The 20,083-nt window shown below is 32.8% G+C and overlaps 1 protein-coding gene across 1 annotated transcript in view; it reads right to left on the bottom strand.

Annotated features, from left to right (window-relative positions):
- LRP1B (LDL receptor related protein 1B) overlaps positions 1 to 20,083 on the bottom strand; it is a 1,793,989-nt gene that overhangs the window by 118,266 nt on the left and 1,655,640 nt on the right. Inside the window, exons 68-72 of the mRNA XM_033112843.1 lie at positions 16,497 to 16,603; positions 11,048 to 11,177; positions 9,277 to 9,383; positions 8,809 to 8,941; positions 2,304 to 2,426 (exon numbers count right to left, since the gene is read on the bottom strand). Coding sequence (XP_032968734.1) covers positions 2,304 to 2,426; positions 8,809 to 8,941; positions 9,277 to 9,383; positions 11,048 to 11,177; positions 16,497 to 16,603 — 600 coding nt within the window. The remainder of the gene's footprint in view (positions 1 to 2,303; positions 2,427 to 8,808; positions 8,942 to 9,276; positions 9,384 to 11,047; positions 11,178 to 16,496; positions 16,604 to 20,083) is intronic.

The following is a 20,083-nucleotide window of genomic DNA, read 5'->3' as shown; positions in this document are numbered from 1 at the left end:
CATACCATCCATTATATAATCCAATTAATTTTGCCTTTTAAATCACCTTCAAATCTGTGTATACTTTACCATCATGTGCTGTCATTATTTTAATTTAAGCTATCAGTGTAGCTTGCCTACAGTACTGCAATTGTCTTAACTAGCCTTACTCCTTTCTTTCCAATATTTGTAAAATATATGCATAAATATTACCATGTGCCTTTTCCACTTAAAATCATTTAGTATTTTAATTGCTTTTAGGTTAAATATAAAAATCCCTACCAAAACTCACAAGGTTTCAGGTATCTCTCCTGTCTCTTCAGTTTCATCCTAAGCCAATATCTACTTTGCTCTGTCTCTCCAGGCACAGGATCTTTCAATTCCTACAGTAAGAGAAGGTTTGCTCTGCCTCAAGGCCTTTCCACATCCTGTTTCCTTTGCCTATAGCATTGTGTCATCCACACAATCACACACCCATCCCTTTCACCTACTCGGCTCTCAGATTCAAACTAAAATGTTATTTCTCACTCAAGTTTGAATAAAATCCTCCCATTCTACACGATTATAATTTCCGATGCTTTTTCTTCAATGTGTGTATCATACTTTGTGCCCATATATTTTTGTTATCAGCATCACTCTTCCACTAGATTCTCAGCTGTGTGAAGTTTGAGTCCGTGTTTATTTCTCTCCTCATTTATCACCAAAATAAATCACAGTATCTAGCATAACAAATACTTATTTAATGATTGAATACTTTTTCTCCACACTGTTCACTATGCCTTTTAGTACAGGTCCTTCAAAACTGTACCTTTCTGAATTTCCCTTTAGGCAGAGTTTATCTTACCTTACGCCTCTCTGCCTTGCCTGTACCTTTTCTTACCACTGCTGGAAATAGTGTATAGAAAATATGTTTATCTAACCAGAATAATATCGCCTTGTCAAAAAGAACCATGTGCTGTTCACTTTTTTATCCCAAATACTTGGCACAGTCGCTGGTACATAATAGTTTGGCTTGATGTTGACACTGATGACGGAGACGAATGCAAAATTCATTCAGATAATCAAGCTTGATATATTTTACAACATTCCCAGCAGTTGTGTGGCATGTCACTGAGAGTCATTTCCTGGCCCTGGAAGTGGTCCTAGGGGGTGTGACTCTGAAGCCCCCCAATGGTTAATTAGTTACCAAAACATTTCCTATTCCACCCACTAGTTTTATGCTGAAGTGGAATCTGGCTACATAAACTAATATTTTTTCACGTAAATGGTTCAGAAACAATATACTCTCTGGTGATTTTCTAGAGTCCAGTTTGTAAGATTACGTAAAGAACTGAAATTGAAACTTAGTTATAATCTCTCATCAGTTGTACCTACAGAGAACATTCTGCAAAGACTTTTTCAAGTTTTAAGTCTTTTTAAAAATAAAGCTGCCTTCAAGTTTTGGACTTCTTATTCAACTGTAACCTCAGTAGTCAGTGTCATCATCTATATTGGTTTAACTTGATGCATCAAACAGAACAAAGAATTTAAGTACATATGTTCATGTTACGTTTTCTTTAATTTACCTGATGTGCAATTAAATCATATTTGAAGTAGTGGTAGCTTTAAATTAGAGGTGAAATTACCTTTCTTGCTGAAATTAGATACAAAGAATGAGAATAAGAACTAAAAATGTTTACCAAATATAAGAAATCTTTTCTTTTGATTATCTAAAATTGTACATTTATAGTTGCTGGTTGCATATGTGTTCTTATGACAAGTATCAGTGAAAAGTAACTTGAATGAGAATCAATAACTATTTTTAAGATTTTCAGATTTAAATATAAAATAATTCCTAATTTCATTCATCTGCCTAACATTGGTATATAGATAGATACAGATACAGATATTCCTTCTCTAAACATCAGCCACAGTTGTGGGTGACACGTAGAACTACATGATTTTATTATTCACACTTTTTCCATGTACTTATCTGTCAAAGTTAATTGTTTTAAACTAAAGCACCAATGAGGTATGAAGACAAAGTCTTTATATTAATCTTACTAAATTCAAAAGGTAATCTACTCTAAATCCTCTCAAACAGACCATGATCTAATAGTGTTGACATGTGAAAGTTCAGATTTAGGAGGACTCTCAATAAAGGCATAAACTTTGAACAGAGTAATCTCTTACAACCGGAACAAAACCTGTATCTGTGGTTATATTTTACCTACCTAACCCCAGGACTGTAGAATGTGTGGTTCATCTCACCACTCCCTTGATCCGTGCTAATACATTAGACAAGGAGATGAGAGTACAGTATAAAGACACATGAAATGTCATACCGCACATGTCAGGGGCTTCATCAGAGTTGTCTCCACAGTCGTCTTCTCCATCACATACCCAGAAATGTAGTTTACAAAGGGAATTATTGCAAAGGAACTCATCTGCTCTACATATATTTCCTCCTTTAATTTAAAACAAAGAAAGCGAAATAGAGATACAGAGATATAGCATAAATAAAGTCAGTCAGCATGACACATATTCTTCTAATTCTCAGCAAAACAACTACAAATATGTGTGTGTGTGTGTGTACATTTACACACACACACACACACACAGGTACAGGTAATGTCCAAATTGTTTTTAAAAAGGTATTCATGGTTTATTTTTCAAACCAGTCTGATATTACCATCATGTATATCATATTTGTTTAAAGAATATTGATAAAATTGTTGAAAAAAGTTTTTGTCAAATCTAAATTTTTTCCACATATGTTTTATGTTACTGAGTGTGAGGAAACTTCAATTTTAAATTGTATAAATTTTCATTATTAAAAGTTGTATTGTTCTGTAAAGAAAAGACACCAAACATTTAGATAATTCAGCTGTATCTATAAACTGACAAACCGAATTACTGAAAACAGAATATCAGTAAAAAACTTTTGTAGTCAAAAAGAAACAATTTTCTAATAGAAGGGAGAAATTGGCAGTGTGGTAAAACAATAGTTATTCTTATAAGAATTGTACAATAGGGTACCCTAATTTTTGTAATTTTAAATGTTTGCATTTTTCCTCTTTTCACAGTTAAACAGGATCAAGAATACAGAGATATTCCAGCTTACAATTAAGTACATTTACCACACGCAAAGGACAAAAAGTACTAATAAATGCTGGTTATACGTCTAGATATGTAGCAATATACAGTGGAAACTACAATCGTTGGGGAATTAGAAACTTGCTTTGTTTTGCTTTGGACAAGTCTATTAATTTCTCTGGAACACAGTGTCTTCATATATTACAAATGACGTATGGTTAAGGTGATTTATAAGGTCATATCTGCAAGCTGTACTTGGGGAAACAACACAAAGAAATTTGATGGGAATTTAGAATTAATATAAATAAGACTGCTGTTAGAGAATTACATTACCTGTTTAAGCTCATACATAAGGTAAGAAGCATGGTCTCTAAAAGGGCTAGATTTGATGATTGAAGGTATTGACATATTTTAAAAAGGATACGTTTGTTAAAACATGGGGATGGGGAGTAATAGTGCTCATCCTTGCAAGCCTAGAAAATACCTAAGAAGAAGCATTGCTCATCTTGTGGATGCTCTACAGAGGGAATAAAGAGCCTAGGCTTGTGAGGGTCAAATAGCTCTTATTCTGAGTTTTGACCTGCACACAAATTTCTAATAATTCACTTCCAGTAGCAAAGATTTAACTTAGGGAATGACAGAATCAGATTTGAATTTTAGAATGATTAACAAAGTTATAGTGTAGAGAACTTGGAAACGAAGATAGTAAGAGTAAAGCCAATAATGGAGGAAAAAAAGACCGATTTGAATAGGGGTTGCAGCAGTCCAGAAAATAACTGATGGTAATATGACTTAGAGTAGCTATGTTGGAGAGCTCTTCAGGAGGTAAAATCCTCAGAATACGATAGCTAAATAGATAAGCGTGGCAAAGGAGAGTGAGGAGTCAAACAATACTCAATTTTTGGTTTATTTGGACAATTTGATGAGTGTTGGTGTTGTTCAATACATAAAGAAACACAGCAGGTGTAGCAGAAGTAATTGAAATAATGACAATTCACTTAAGGTACTGGTAAGACTACCAAGTCGTGATACTTACAAGGCTAGTGGATAAACATGTTTGAAATATGGGATACGTTTCTAAGCTGTAAGTGTATATGTATAGCTGGAAATGATCAGATGTAATTATTATTTGAACTTTAGAAGAGAACACAGAGATAATCAGGATTTAAAGAATGGATGCATAAAGAGGAGTCCATAAGAGTTGAACTAGCCAGAGCAATTGGAGAAATACCTGAAAAGTGTTCTAACTAGAAGGTCATAGTAGGCACTTTATAATAATGCTAACAGAGTAGGTTTAGTGAGGGTGGGTTTAGAAAATATTTGTTGTTGGTTATCATCAGATAAAGAATTAGTAGTTAGCATAGTCACATATTTCCAGATGTTTGGCCTTAAAGGAGAGGAAGGAGAAAAGTTGGGTGGGTAAGAGCATAGCTGCTTGTATGGAGGAAAACAAGTATCTGAACACATTTAAATGCTTCTGAAAATAATTCAGTATACAAAGTAAGGTTGAGAATACGGAAAAAAAAAAGTAATTGATATAATGATTTCCTAGAAAATTCAGAAATTGTGAAGAATTTGAGATCTAAAGCAAAATAAAAAGATTATCCTTAAAACAGAGACATGTCTTCCATTTTAATAGGAAGGTAGGAGGACTGGCTAGGCACAGCTCTGGGTATCTTTGTTAATTTGGTTGCCAGATGTTGAAAAAAAAAGCTCATGATTTATTATTGCTGTGAAATAGCAGATAAGAAAGAAAGTCAACTCACTAAAAATCTGATATGTTTAGAGGGAAATGATTAAAGAAATATAGGTAAATTGCTTAGAATCTTGAATGATAATTGAATCTGGGACCAATAAAAAATTTAGTGCTATCTGTCAGAACAGTTGTAAGACTTTCTGCAAAAATGCTTAACAGAACTGGTACAGCTTAACTGGCATTTTTGAGGACTAACAGACTCTAAGATATAGATAAAGGGAGGTCTTTGTTGAGAACATCAGGGTGAACCGCACATCACCATTCTAACAGTACAATGTCTGGCATCAGGGTGCCCTTTTCTTTCAAATGTCTGCAATGTTCATCTCTAAACTGCACTCATTCTAAAAATAATCTCAATTACCAAAACCCAGGCAATAAAACATATTACCATTTAACAATTCTCTGTCTGAAAACAATAAAAAAAGATAAAATGTGCTGTCTTCAGTTCTGAAGAAACCCAAGATATGAGAGTTGGCTTAATTCAGTATCAAAATCAATAGAATATATAAAGAAAGAGTTGTGTTCTTTTAAATAAAGATTCTACAGTTTAAATCTCATTGCATGTTCCATTTTACAACAGATTACATTCAAACAAAATCTGTGAACTCGACATCTTCTGATTATTTTAGAAAACTCCTATTTGTAGCCTATCAGTATTGTTGACAGGAAAAAATGAGTTTACTAAAGTATCACATTAGATGATGGATTTTTTTCTCATGAGTGTTGGATGTGCCACTATTTTATTGAGCAGAAGAGAAATAAAAATAAATCACAATTGTGACAGAAAGGTAAAAGTTTTATGATAAGCTCCTAAAGGCTTCCTATTGTACTACAAAGAATTTGCATTTCAAAAAATGCACCACTGTGGCTACCATGACATCCCCAGTGGAACTTAAAGTGCTTATTTTGAAATGGCAGGAAGCAAGCATAAACCACAAAAGGTATAATTTAAAAGAGATTAGCTGAATTAAAATCACAGTTTCCTAGTCCTGTTCTTGATCAGCTCTATAGGAGGTTTATTAGAATATAAAAACTTATGTATTAAGTAACAACAACCTATGTTTAAATATACCTGAGCCCTTAACAGGTTCATAAATATCTGGACAAGTGCATCACTATAGAAAATAAGCATTTAGAATTCTCATCCTACTTTGGGTTGACAGAAGCTGTAACATATAATAATGTTTTGTAATTTCCATTTATAATGTACACATTTTTAAGCTGATGGTTACTAAAACGAGTAACTCTCAATCTTTTCCACCAAAATTGCCATGAGGAGTAAAGTTTGGGAGCTGAAGCCAAAAGGAACACCAAGTTGCCTTGAGGCAACATGTAAATGCTGCTTTTAATTCCATAGTATTTTGGATGTAAATATAAATGCTGCTTTTAATTCCATAGTATCTTGGATTTCAGTCTTTTCAAAGCAAACCAGTAAAACTGATTGACTTGGAAAATGTTCCATGCTTGTCTAGCCCCTAACACTCAGCCCTGGTTAGATCATAGTTCCAGATTTGAGATGTATGGAAGTTAGATTTAATGGAAGAGGTGTTGATTCAGACATTCCAGTTTCTTAATGCCTTGATGAACATTTATTTAATACCTAAACACACTCACTTTCCAGATATTCCTACAACTCTTGGAGATATTTCATTGTGGTTGGATTTGATAGTATGAAAAAATGAGCACAGAAAGGTTCATGGAGATAAGAAAAGAAACTAGATCTGCTGATTCTCATTTCAATAAATTCTCTGTGTTATTACATAGTACAAATCCTATCAACCCCTGCCCCTTTTATATATATATAAATATGTATATATATATATGTGTGTGTGTGTGTGTATATACATATATATGTTATATATATTATATACATTATATATATATTTGTTATATATATTATATATATGTATACATATATATATATATATATGTATGTATATATATTTGAGGATTCCTTCAAAGCCTTGGAAAACTTCTCATTATGCTTGGCATTAAAACCAAGTTCTATAGCATAAATCTTCAATTACTGTGGTTCCTAAGAAGCTAAACTGTCCCTCACCTCTGTGACTTTGTAAATAAGAATCCCCTGTCTGAAATGTAGTTTCTTGTTCTGTTTGCATACCTAATCACTGGCATCAACAAACTTCAACAGGGAAAACTTGCTCAAGTACTACAGAAGTCATTACATTAGAAGGAAGAATATGATACCAGAAATGCAATCAAAGGGTGGCTAGGGAAATTGCGTAAAACACTACAATTTGGTTGAAGACAGTAGCAACTGAGATGGACTTGAAAGAACAGATAGAATTTTTATTGGCAAAGGTATTGATCAAGGTGGTGGAAATAACAAAAGGATCAGGAAACATGTTGAAAGCATATAGGATGTTGCTAGAATATTTCCAGTTTGACTAGGATATATGATACATAAAGCAGAGTAGTAGAATATAAGACTGGGGGATAAAATGTCGTCCTTCTCATGTAAATCTGACTGCCAGGTTGAGTTATTTGTATATAACCAGGAAGGAAGAGCTTTGAATAAAGTTTGGCATAATCCGAGTAACAGGTAAATAAAATGAACCTGGTAGCAAGAGTAAGATGTATTGAAGACAAGTAAGGTGATATTACATGAACTCAGGCAAGAAGCAAAAGGAGAAAAAAGTACTGATAACAGTGATTGAAGTTGAGGGGGTGGAGGTTACTAGCTAGAAAATGGAAAAAGAGGAATAACTTAATTATTTTATCTCAAAGTCTTTGCATGTTAGACTACAGAAGATTGTTAGTGACAGACTGTCCACAAAGTTTGCTGTATCTAGAGTGAACAGTTACAGAAAGTGTGTGTGAGAAATTAACCAAAAGTAGAAATAGCTATTATGGAAGTTTAACCTTTTCTGGCTCTCTATAATGTACTGCCGATTCCAAATGAGACCTAAGATTCCTTCTGCTGTATATAACGATAGTTTATCAAGTTTTGAGATAGAAATATCACCAAATTAAAAAGGTTTGATATAATATTAGAGAAAGTAGAAAATATTTTTCCCTGTGTGACTAGATATTTACAGAACTAAATACTTTAGATACATTTAAACTGTGCAAACCCTGAGTGCCTGTTCAAATGCCTTGCAACATATGCCAATATCTGGTACCATCTATGTCGATGATATTCCAAATATTCAAAATGTAAGGTCCATTGCGATACTTTCATAAGCAGGTTAAATATTTTTTTACTTACATAATATATTTAACATTATGAAAACGGTAAGAATTATGTAATTTAAAGTCATTATAAGCTTTACCATGCAATTTCTTTGCTTTCATTTCATTAATTTTATAGTAATAACGATTATTGTTTTTAATGTGGTGACTTACAACTAAAAAATTGTCAACTGTCAGGAAATACCTTCACATAATTGGAAAATAATATACTACAAAGCCCAAAGTTATCTTCCAGACTGACAAAAATATGTAAGTTGTTTTCTCAACCATGCGGCAAAATGGAAATCTGGGACATAACCTATAACCTATATATGAACTAGCATATTAGTACGTGTAATAGTACACTGTGCGCTGTTTTTATTCACTCAGACTAAGGCAAGCAATGTAGAAGAGAAATGTACTCTGAAAAGACTTTTGTCATTCATTCTAGTGGCTATGTTCCCTGTGCTCTTTTAGTACCCCTAACCCTGAGCAGCAGCTAGTCCAAAATTCATGCTCATGGTAGGCACTCCATAAACACTTGCATTTTGGTTGCCTTTGGTGTACAAAGATTGATGTTCTACTCTGAAAATGATCCAGATGTTGCTTATTTAGAACAGGCTATTCTACACTAAAACTAGAAAGAGTGAACACAAGCATTTAATGATCCTATCCTCTGCCTCTAACACACTATGTATTCTCCACAGCACTTTAACTGCCATTCTTTTATGGCGTGCACGCGTGTGCGCGCGCGCACACATACACACACACACACACACACACACACACACACACAGATACCTTACCTCTGTCACAGTTCTCTTCATCACTGCCATCCACACAGTCGTGAATGCCATCACACAGCCACCGAATTGGGATACAGTGGGCTTTATTTTTGCATCGGAACTGATCTTCCTTACATTCAGTCACACAGTCCATCTGTGCAAATACAAAAGGCACTGCAGTTTTTATTAATTATAATGATACTGTCACAGGCAAAACAAACAGGCAGCTGACAATACTGGAGATTTATTATACTGTGGGCTTTCTTTTATTTTGAATTAATGAATACAACCTCTATAAATGACAATGGGGTTTAGTATATGGACAGCATAAAGATATAGGTATTTGTGGAAATTACTGTATTTAATGTAATTGTCCTAACATTTTAGACAGCCCTGAGAATCAAGATTCTGTCTCTTTATTTTTATTACATTGCTTTCCCAAATCTAATTCATGTAATTTAGAGATTTTAATGAAATTATAGATTTTACCTCATCAGAACCATCAGCACAATCATATTCTCCATTACATTTCAAAGACGCTGAAATACATCCTCCGCTGGTACATATATATTCACTTGATGAGCAAGTAGGGGAAGCTGAATGCAATTATAAGTGGAGATTTAGATTCAATAAAAAATAATGATTGGTTTGATAGATAAAAACACATACAAGCATATCAAATTCTATAGGTAGTAATGAAAATAGTTTATATCACTTAAACTATATTCAACATTTGATAGTAAATATTTGTTTAAAATGTGCTTTACAACATTGTTGCATTGTATTAAAAAATACTGCAATGATATAATGGTCTGTTCAGTAAGTATTAAACTCACTAATCTAAAGAAAAAAGGAAAATAAAAACCTCCCTATCCTCCTTCCCTTTGAATTTAAAGAGTTAAATAAATTTTTCATAATTTAAATTGAACTATTTAAAAGATAATAGGCTTACATTATTTTCAAAAGTGTAATAGGATTTAGCGATCCTGGGGAATGTTAATTCATACATGTGTTGTATAAATCTAACAGTGGAAACCTTGGCAGGTTCTCCTAGACACTGTGATAGCTATTTGGTTATGTCGACATCAGTATATTTGTATCAGTTTCAAGAAGGAGTTTGGTTTTGGCATTTTCAATATGAATATATGTATAATTAAGAGTCTATAGAATTTGAAATATTCCTTTATGATACAGAAAATACAAATAATAGTTGATAAATAAGATCATACTGGTACCCAATCTAATTAACGGACATAAGAATTACGACAGCTGCCTTTGGCTATGTGTTTGAGTTTGTAAGGCTTACATTCAAACCTCTGGGGTTCTTGGCCTTATTATTACCTTATTAGGCCATTAGGTAGCCAAATGTACTTACACAATGACTTTGTGGTCTGACTTGCGCATTCCAGGGATGTTAAAAAGATTTTTCCATTTGTTTTAATTTCTGTCAATTGACAATGTTTGCCTAGGGATTTGTAGTATGAAGGAGTCGGAGAACATGTCTGGATTCAGTAAGAGAAAAGCTCTGATCGATTAGAAGTATGGACCACGGGCATGGTACTGGAACATGATAATGCATGTGCCTTGTGTCTGCTATTTTGACCTAGTATCTCAAACTAATGTTTTCATGGTTATACTTAGATTATAGTATAATTTCCCTAGTGATTTCCTTCTATTAGATAATGTTTTTGAAGTAGCTAAGTATAAAAATTAAGTTTTAATAAGAATATTTACAGAGCTATAGTTAAGAAATAGAACTGCACAAATTGGGTGTTGTTTTTCTTTCTTATACTCTCGTTTTGCTCACTAATTTTATTTTGATTTTGGACCAAGATGTAAATAAAAAGAATACACTTAAGTTTTTTCTCAGTTGGTATCATGTTTAAATTAATACATTCTGTTTCATAATCTTCGTTTCCCTAATTGAAAGCCTGACTTTTATCATAGTTACAATTTCATCATATTTCATTTTGTTGTCTTGAAAAAACAATCCTAAATGTTATAGAAATGTATAGAAACCAGAAAATCAAATTTGGAGGAGAATGCTTGGATCTTGAACATGGTAAAAATCTAACCTGCTGAAATGCTTTCAAAACATATGAAGGGCACACCAATTTTCTATGTACAGATATTTCAGATTATTTCTAAAAAACAGAAATCTCTACGTGCATTTGCCACCATTTTCTGAATATATTATTCAAACTTGTATTTTCTTAAGTTGAAATATCAGCTGACTTTAATATCACCTCAATAATTTTACCTGGTTCACAGTTTTTCTCATCTTCTCCATATTTACAGTCTTCATGACCATCACATTTCCATTTTGCTGATATACACTGACCATTGGAACACCTGAACTGATCTTTAGAACAACTTGCTTCACAATTTCTCTGTAAGAATCAACACACATGTAATTAAAATTATATTTTTAGACAAATATAACCCAAATGACAACTAGAAACCTCACACATAGAAACCTAGAAGTGTAGAAACCATGCCTACAAAATATGAGAAGCTCAGATAATCACATGTAAGCCCAGTGTTATATAACATAATTATAACAATTTTTCACTTTCATTTTTCTCTGTTAGTCATAATGAAACAGAAAAACAAAAAAAAGAACGTAAGTCCCATGGCTTTATCATATGAATTAAATTTCTCCAAGAGTATTATTCTTCAAACTGACATTATGGCTAATGTTATTTTAATAATTGCAGGTGAGAATGAAGATAATGCGGGAGAAAAGAGGCTAAAAAATTATTTCTAAGCAAGTACATCTAGTTCATTAGCAATGGGATCAAAGGATGGAATGTGAAGCAAACAAGAATGCTAAAGCAGATCTGTTTTGCATTGGAAAAACTTCTCTAGCGTTCATTCTTTCCCATTCTTCCCATCTCTTTCTCTCGGTACCTGTCCTTTTACAGTTTGGCTTGCTGTTGGTAATCCTTCTCTCTTCTAATATCTGATCCTAAAGAACTGTGAAATGAACTGCCACGATTGTCATTTCTGCTAGCTCACATACAGATTTTATTTGGAAGTCAAACAAGATAGTAGACAGACCTTTGGGGAATCTTTCAGTTTTTTATAAGATCAATGAAAAAGTTCCACTAGACATTTACGTCCCTTGTGGTCTGACCATTCTGGTTAAAATGGGATGGCCCAATGACATGTTTTGCTGGGGTGATAGTCTTCTGTTAAGGAATTTCTATTCTTGCCAGACTGTACTCGTTTGTTCCTTCCACAAAAAAGGGCAACATTCTCTCAGCTTGTGAAACTCCCAGTGAATGAAACATTTTTAACTATTATTCCCGGCTTCTTCCTGGTTTCACTCCCATGTAAGGAAGGAGAATTTAGTTTCTAAATTCCTGTAGTTTTCTCCGTGTTGATGGCTGTTTAATTAGACTGTTTGCTATATAATTGATTTTCTTTCCTGCCTTTCTTAAATATCGAGAGTTTACTATTTGCCAGATAGTTTCTTAAATAAGAATACAAAGAAAACTAAGATTTACTCCCTGTATTTGATACACTCATAGATTAATAGGAAAGACCAGAACCTAAACCAACAATTGCAATAAAATAAATTAACTGTCAGAACAAATGGATATAGTTTCAAAGATAAGGATTCTTATGGTTTTTAGGAAAGGCTTTGCAGAGAAAGTTTAAATATAAATGGAACTACCTGAGAAAGGCTTTAATGTGTAAGGATAATTAGAAATGTGCTGTTATCTGTGGGGTAAGCTATGTAACAGTGAGTGGTGTAAAATATGTTGGAGAAATGGACCATGTACTGATCATGAGAAAGGATTTCTTTTTCCTTTCTTTTTCTTTTTTTTTTTTTTTGCCACCATACTCTCCATGCTCAGTATTGTGCTTGGGACAGAGTAAGAATTCAATAAATACTGCTGAATGAATAAGTGAATAAATGAACAAAATAGCAAATGTAGAAAAAAAGGAACATAAATTAAAATCTCAAGCAATTAAGCTCCACTGGGTTAGGAACCATGTCTGTCTGTGTACTGAGCATCTAATACCATGCCATGGTTATAATAACTACTCAGTATATATTTGTAGAATTAATGAATGATTAGCTCAGCAAGAAGGCTAATTAAAGTAAAAAAAGGTCAATAACCAATGACACTAGTGTATCTGCATTGACAATAACACAGAAGGTGGTACTTCTAGATACTTCATCATCAAAAGATTTTGATCTACAATAAATTGCAGTATAGTTGATGTGAGTGTATGTGTTGTGTGTGTGTCTGTACTTGTAGGGTATTTAATTATTTTAGACATTTGAAAACATACAAAAAAATAGAGAGAATGGAATAATGAACCTTATTGTGCATGTTTAACCATTATCAACACTTCATATTCATATACCCTCCCCTCACTTATCTACATTCAGGACTGTTTTAACATAACAACAATACTACAAGAAAATTAACAATATCACAAAATGAATACAAAATTCCTTAGGTTCCTTAGTATAAAGTTATTCTTAATCCACACTCAAGATTTCCTTAACTTTATAAAAATATTATTAGGCAAACTAAAGATCTAAAAGAGGTCCACACATTGAATTTTGTTTGTGTTTAAGTGTATTACTACTATTTCCCATTCTCCCAGTTTTTTAAATGTAATTTTCTACTTGAAGAAACCAGGCCATTTGTTCTCTAGAATGCTCCACATTTGAAATTTGGCTGATGGAATGCTAAGAATGGTGGTATTCTAGCAACCACCAAAGTGAAAAATGAGCGTTTTACTTTTTAGGTATCATTATGAACACATATATTTTTATATACTTATTGTTTTTTAATCAACTACAGTCATTTTTCTTTCTGATGCTAAAATTGTCCCTCTCATTAGTGAAAACCTTTTCAAGTTTGCTCCTATGTGCTCTGGACCCTATCCTAATAGGCCTGTTTTCTGGCTTCAGGATATTAGTGGCTCATTTTGTTAATGTCCTTTCATAGACCTGGAATTAGACATTTCTCAAAGGATTTTTGTTTCCTTTAATTGAAAGATGGTATTTGGCGGCCACTATGTGAATGCCAGAGATAGTTTTTAATGCTGGGATGTCATTCATTTTAGGATTTTTCAGTGGCAAAGCTAAGAATTGTATATTTTTAGAAAGAGAAAAATCAAGATCCCATACTGATACTTTTGAATTTAATATTACATGATTTTTATTTACTTTCTTTATTTCTAAATTTGTATCTCCCTTCTTTTGCTAAAAACTTGAGAACTAATAATGTTAAAAGCCTTTGAACTGTCCTACTCGCAATATATATGAATTTCAAATTAAAAAAAACAATATTATTATTAAGAATAAGTCTATGAATACAGTTTAAGATCCCTTTGCATTTCTTTTAATCTTTATAATATACTGGATTCAGAGGGGTAAACTATTATATTTTAAAGTCACTTTAAATAATTCTCTGTGTATGTCACTAACTTGATACACAATTACATTGATCCACATTTTTAGTTTTTTTATTGTTTTTATAGATAGTAACAAATTACATTGTTAGTTCACATTCATACAAAAACTTATCCTCACAGTTTTCTCTTTTGTTCCGAATATGAAATTATCCTGTATGTAATTCTGCGTTCTAGCCATTTGTTCAGTTTAACTTTTTGCTTGTTTGTGTGCTAGTTTTTTTTTAATGCAACATGTCATTTTAGACGTAAAAAAAAAAAAAAAGAAATCAATTGCCTATATTGTTAGCCACCTCATTACATAGAGACTACACTAAATGCCTGTAAATGTAGAGAAAGACTACCTTTAAGAAAGTTAATCAGATTCCCTAGAGGCGTTATCATGAAAATACCTGGATAATGGAGAAATATTTTTCCATTATAGGACTCTGTCCATGAATTTATGGCATGAGAGACACATGGTGTTAATAAGAATATCTATTTTCACATGAATAAGTTTTCTGAACAATAAGTGTTTGATTCTGTGTATATACTTTGGACATCTAGTTGAGTAACATGCAAGATCAAATCATAAACATTAAAAAGTATACTCCCTCCTCTTGATGTTTCACAGATTAAACAGGGTGGGTAGAAAATATTTTTTAAAGAAAATGAAACATTTTGATGGTGTGAATGAGTTTATGTGAACTGTGTTTTCCTGACTGGGGAATATTTAATATAATTTTTGAATAAATGTATACTAAGTAAATACGTAGCTGGTCAATGTAAGAATTTAAACTCCCTTGTAGATTTATTTTTTATATTCAATTTTATTGAGGTGACAATGGTTAGTAAAGTTACATAGGTTTCAGGTGTACAATTCTGTAATACATCATCTATATTTCATATTGTGTGTTCACCACCCAGAGTCAGTTCTCCTTCCATCACCTTGTGGATTTTTAAAAATTTTATTTTAAGTTATTTTGTGAATAGCCCAGAGACCTTTGCAACTTCAAGTTTTAGGTTTTCTGGCCTTCAGGTGAGGAGTTACATGCATTTGTTTCTAAAATCCAGGCACCTGCATGTGATTAGGGAAATTTTTCAAAAGAGTGAGAGAATGGAGAATTGCCTGATTCTGATAAGAATGCATGAAGATTGGGGGGAAAAATAAACAAACAAACAAAAAACTGGTTTGTGTGAGCTCTATAAACAGTAAAGACCTTCAGTATGTCTGAAAGAGTCAGGAAATCAGTGGATAATTCAGGAAGTTAGACCTGAAATACAGAAACCTCTACAGCAACAGGGAAGATTGTCTGTGGCCCAGCCTACAGTCAGTGAGAGGACCTTCATGAGAGGTAAAGACATATGTGAGTCAATGGAAACAGCAGAGCTGAAGGAATCATTGTTCCTCAGAAGGAGCCATGGTGGCCACTGAGGACTGGAGACCTCGTTTCTCCTTCCTCTCTGATGGACTGCACAAGTGCTGTGTTCCTGATATTAACATGGAAAATCATTAACAGAGAAAATCATGAAAAGTGACTATTATTGAACTTCTTAATTATATTGGAAGTGAGGGCTTGGAGTCATTTTGGATTTGATTGAGGAAAAAATATAACCACATGTCGTGTATTATTTTTAAAGCATCATGGAGTAATTAACAACTGGAACACCAATACACAGATTCATAAATAACGAATTATGTGAACTATTATAAATGTTAGCACAATCTAAGTTTAGAGAATTATCCAGAGAAATTCTAAACTTTTTCACTTAGTCTGTGTTTACATTGGCCTTATTATAAATGGATTGTGATTCATCATCTAAACACAGCTGAACCTGTGGTTTCATGAAAATTGATGACCCACATCGATATCTCTGAGATGGTATCTATTGAAGAAAGAGGCTGGGGACAAGAAACTATTTAAAATGCATAAAAAATTATTAGTCCTGACTATAAATACTGCAGAAAATTTATGAACAAATTCACAGATGGCGAGGGCATCAGCTATAGGGAATACGGTTTCCAAATATCGTATTCCCAACCCAACCATTCACCACTTGAGGTAAAAGAGACTATAAAATTAACTGTCAATAGTCGCACAAGAGCTATTCCCTGTGTGTGCTGGGTGTGTGCAGCACAGAGCTGAGATAGAATACTTATCTCAGTGTGTCAGGAGTGAAGTACATTTCAGAGCTGTCCTTGTTACACTCATTCCATTGAACAACAATAATTATAAATGTGATTCTAAAGAACTGCTTTATTTTTGGTAGGATTTCTCAAAGTTTCCTACCTCATCAGAGCCATCTGCACAGTCAAAATCTCCATCACACCAAAACCTTGAAGAAACGCAATCCCCATTGGCACAAAGAAAATCTTTCAATGTACAGGTCTGTGGCTCTGTGGAAGGAAAAACAGCACAGGGTTTTTCTATTATATGCGACTGCATTTTAAAATTTGTATAATATACAACATGCGGTAGCATTAAGGCAATGTGGTTAGCCAAGCAGAACCAACAAATTGTTTAGGAAAAATGTTTCATGAAGCATCTACGGTACATAATATAAGGATTTTTCAAATTTGTTTTTAAAGTCATGAATAGAAAGTGGCATTACAGAAACAAATTGAAAAAAGACAAAAGATAAATAGCCCACTGTTTAATAAAAATACAGTTGAAAAGTAAAATAAAAGCCATAAACAAATACATATTATAGTATAACAATAATCTTTTCCAGTTGTTGGAATTCAAAGACATTTTAGGTATTTACGTTAAGGAATTCTGTGATTCTCTGTACTTATAGGGCTGTTTGTTAATGGAGGAGTGACTCTAGACTTTGTTTTTTGACATTTTAATATGTACTATAATGACTTTCTAATTCTTCAATATTGTCCCCCAAAATTCCAGATTTCATAGAACAAGAAGGACACCTTGGGGTATTATTGGACATGCCTCGGTGGATACGGGTTGAAGAGGCAGAAGGAGGCTCTTTTAGAAAACTGCCTACTTGTTAATGCAATTGTTTGCTTATGCCCTATATAATTTACCTGTCATTTTAGACAATCTGCCACTTGTTGATTTAATTATGCTGCACTATATTCCACATAGGACCAAAGCCAAATAACATGAATTGCTATTTGGCTTAACTCCCAAGTGGAAAATATTTCATCTGGGCAATAAAGTAGAATTTCAGAAATTTGTTCCTGCAAGTGATCTCTATGACGGCTGGAGGTCATCTCTTGTTTAGTTTTTGTTCTCTAAGTAGAAGTGATATTTGACATCTTCTCTACTCATTAACTATTTGCATCTGTCTCACACAATGATATTCTCATTCAGGTGAAGGAAGAATAGGTAACAGCAATTAAATTTAAGGAGCATCCATATGAAGCCTAATTTTCTACATAAAGATTGTGAATATCTTTGTGAATAGACTGCGTTTGAATACTGCTCTCCACAACCACTTGGTTTCTAGCTGTAGGGTGACATATTGAATATGGGGTACCATAAAGGCTCCTACATGTCTATATAAAAATTTTATGTAAACATATAAAATCACTGGGGAAACTGTGGAAAGTGTAATATGTATCAGAACATTTTGTTCTGCTCTGGGACTTACTTTACTTTAAAATACAAACTTCAGGCTATACAATAAGACACGATGCTATTTAGTAGAATGAAAAAAATGCCACTAACTGGAGGATCCCCTTTATGTCTTAATACTACTTTGGGAGCATGACAATAAAAAGTTTTTTTTTTTTGTTTTGCCTTATATATACATACATTATGTTTTAATTTTAAGAAACAATTTTATCAATATCACTAATTATAACAATAACAATTATTATCAGCTATTGATTGCTTATGTGTTGATAGGTCCTAGTTGAATTTAATACTAAGTGCTTGAATTGACTCATCAGTACTAACTACTGTATAAAATGATGAGTAAATTGAGGTACAGAGAGAATAAGGAACTTACTCCAAATCACCCAGCAGGCAGAAGAGCTGGTATTGAATTTGAACCGAGATGACCTGGTACCAGCGCCTATACTTCTTACTGTCAGGCCATGTTATTGCCTCCCAAATTACTGAGGAAGTAATAAGTGCTCACATCACAGAGCTTAACATTGAATCTCTGAGAAGTCAAGTCACTTGTCCAAGGAGCATGACTAGCAATGTCTGTTTCACTTAATAATGAGAGAACAATAATAAGAGAATCCCTTTTCCCCCATCCCTCCGTATGGAAGCCATTTTACCCTCCTTCATATGGACTGGTCACTTCCTTGATACTACAGATGGCAAAAACGTACAGGTTCAGAATTAAAAAGAGCTTTGGAAACCATCTTGCACAAAATCCAGGGAAACTAAGTTCAGAAAATAAAAGTGACTTTCAAAGCCATACTGTTAGTGGCAGAGTAGAGAGGTTTACAGACTCCAATTAGTCTAATGAGTATATTGTTATAAAACCTAAGAAATAAGTGCAAAAATTATATGAATGTGGGTGTAAGCATCTGAGGAGAATTTTTAGAATACAATTAGTATAACTGATGTGCTATACAAATAATCTGATATAAATTCAGTGTGAAAGTCTGGAAATTCAAAGAAAGCAGACATAGTTTTTTCGTCTACATAAACCTTAATCTAGTTGATCAAAATTATTCAGTATTTTTAAATCTATTGGATTATTAGTTCTTAATAATTCAAAGAGATGAAGAAAAAAATTTGCACATCAATTACTAGGAAGAGATACATGCCATATATATATATATATATATATATATATATATATATATATATATATATATATAAAATATTCATTATTGATAAAGATAGTATAAATGTTGAGATTTCGCAAATATTTCCAAACGTTTGATCTGTTAGGTTGGTGTAAAAGCAACTGAGGTTTCTGCAATTAGTTTTAACCTTTTAAACGGCAATTACTTTTGCACCAACCTAACATTAAAAGTAACTCCAATAACAATGACATTTTTTTGTTTCTAAGAGCACAAATCACTGCTAAAGCAAACTGTCCCTGATGCACATTTAACAAGGGAAATGATCAGTGGATGATAATGAAGTAACAGTGGATTAATTATCCTATGTAAATATAAAAAAGTACAAAGCATATTAAATTTAAAACATAGCTGCCAGTTAATTGCTCAACTATTCTCATATCTGTGCCTGGAGTGTTTCCAACACAACTTAAAAAGTAAATTTGTTAGATCAGATTCGTAAACAAAGAAGTCCAAACATGATTTTAAAAATACACTGCTAATATTATAAATAAGTGTCAGGCACAGTGCTAGGCTCTGGAGCATAGCTCTACTCCCTAGAGCATCTCCAGATACTTAAGTAGGAGTTCAAGATAAATGTGATAAAGATATAAATGAGGCAATGGAATACAAGTTAAGTGTGGGTGATGAAATATGCTAATGTAAAAGAAAAAAGTTGCTTTTGTTTTTTAACTATAAAATTGATTTACTATCTCTGTTAACTATGTTGCACTACTTAATATTAGATAACAATAACACCTAAATGTGAACCAAAATGCCACCATTGACTAATGATATTTATAAAATATAATAATGATATATCAGTGCCATTTTGGGTATATTGTTATCTCTCTATATATTACAATTATATTAATAATCATGTGATATTATACAGTCATAATTACAATATGTATATTATAATTCTATGTGTAGAATTATAATAGTTTTATTGTAATTATATATTAATGCATATAATTATAATAGTTCTGATAGAGAATAAAAATGGAAAATATCTTGATAGCATTTTAATACAGTATTTTCTCTAAGGCTGACTTCTATAGGACTAATCTCTTGGGGCTTCCTATCGACATATTGCATTCTTTTCTATTCTTC

This window comes from Rhinolophus ferrumequinum, chromosome 8, assembly GCF_004115265.2.
Source record: "Rhinolophus ferrumequinum isolate MPI-CBG mRhiFer1 chromosome 8, mRhiFer1_v1.p, whole genome shotgun sequence".
Taxonomy (NCBI): domain Eukaryota; kingdom Metazoa; phylum Chordata; class Mammalia; order Chiroptera; family Rhinolophidae; genus Rhinolophus; species Rhinolophus ferrumequinum.
This window is presented reverse-complemented; position numbering and strand designations above follow the sequence as displayed.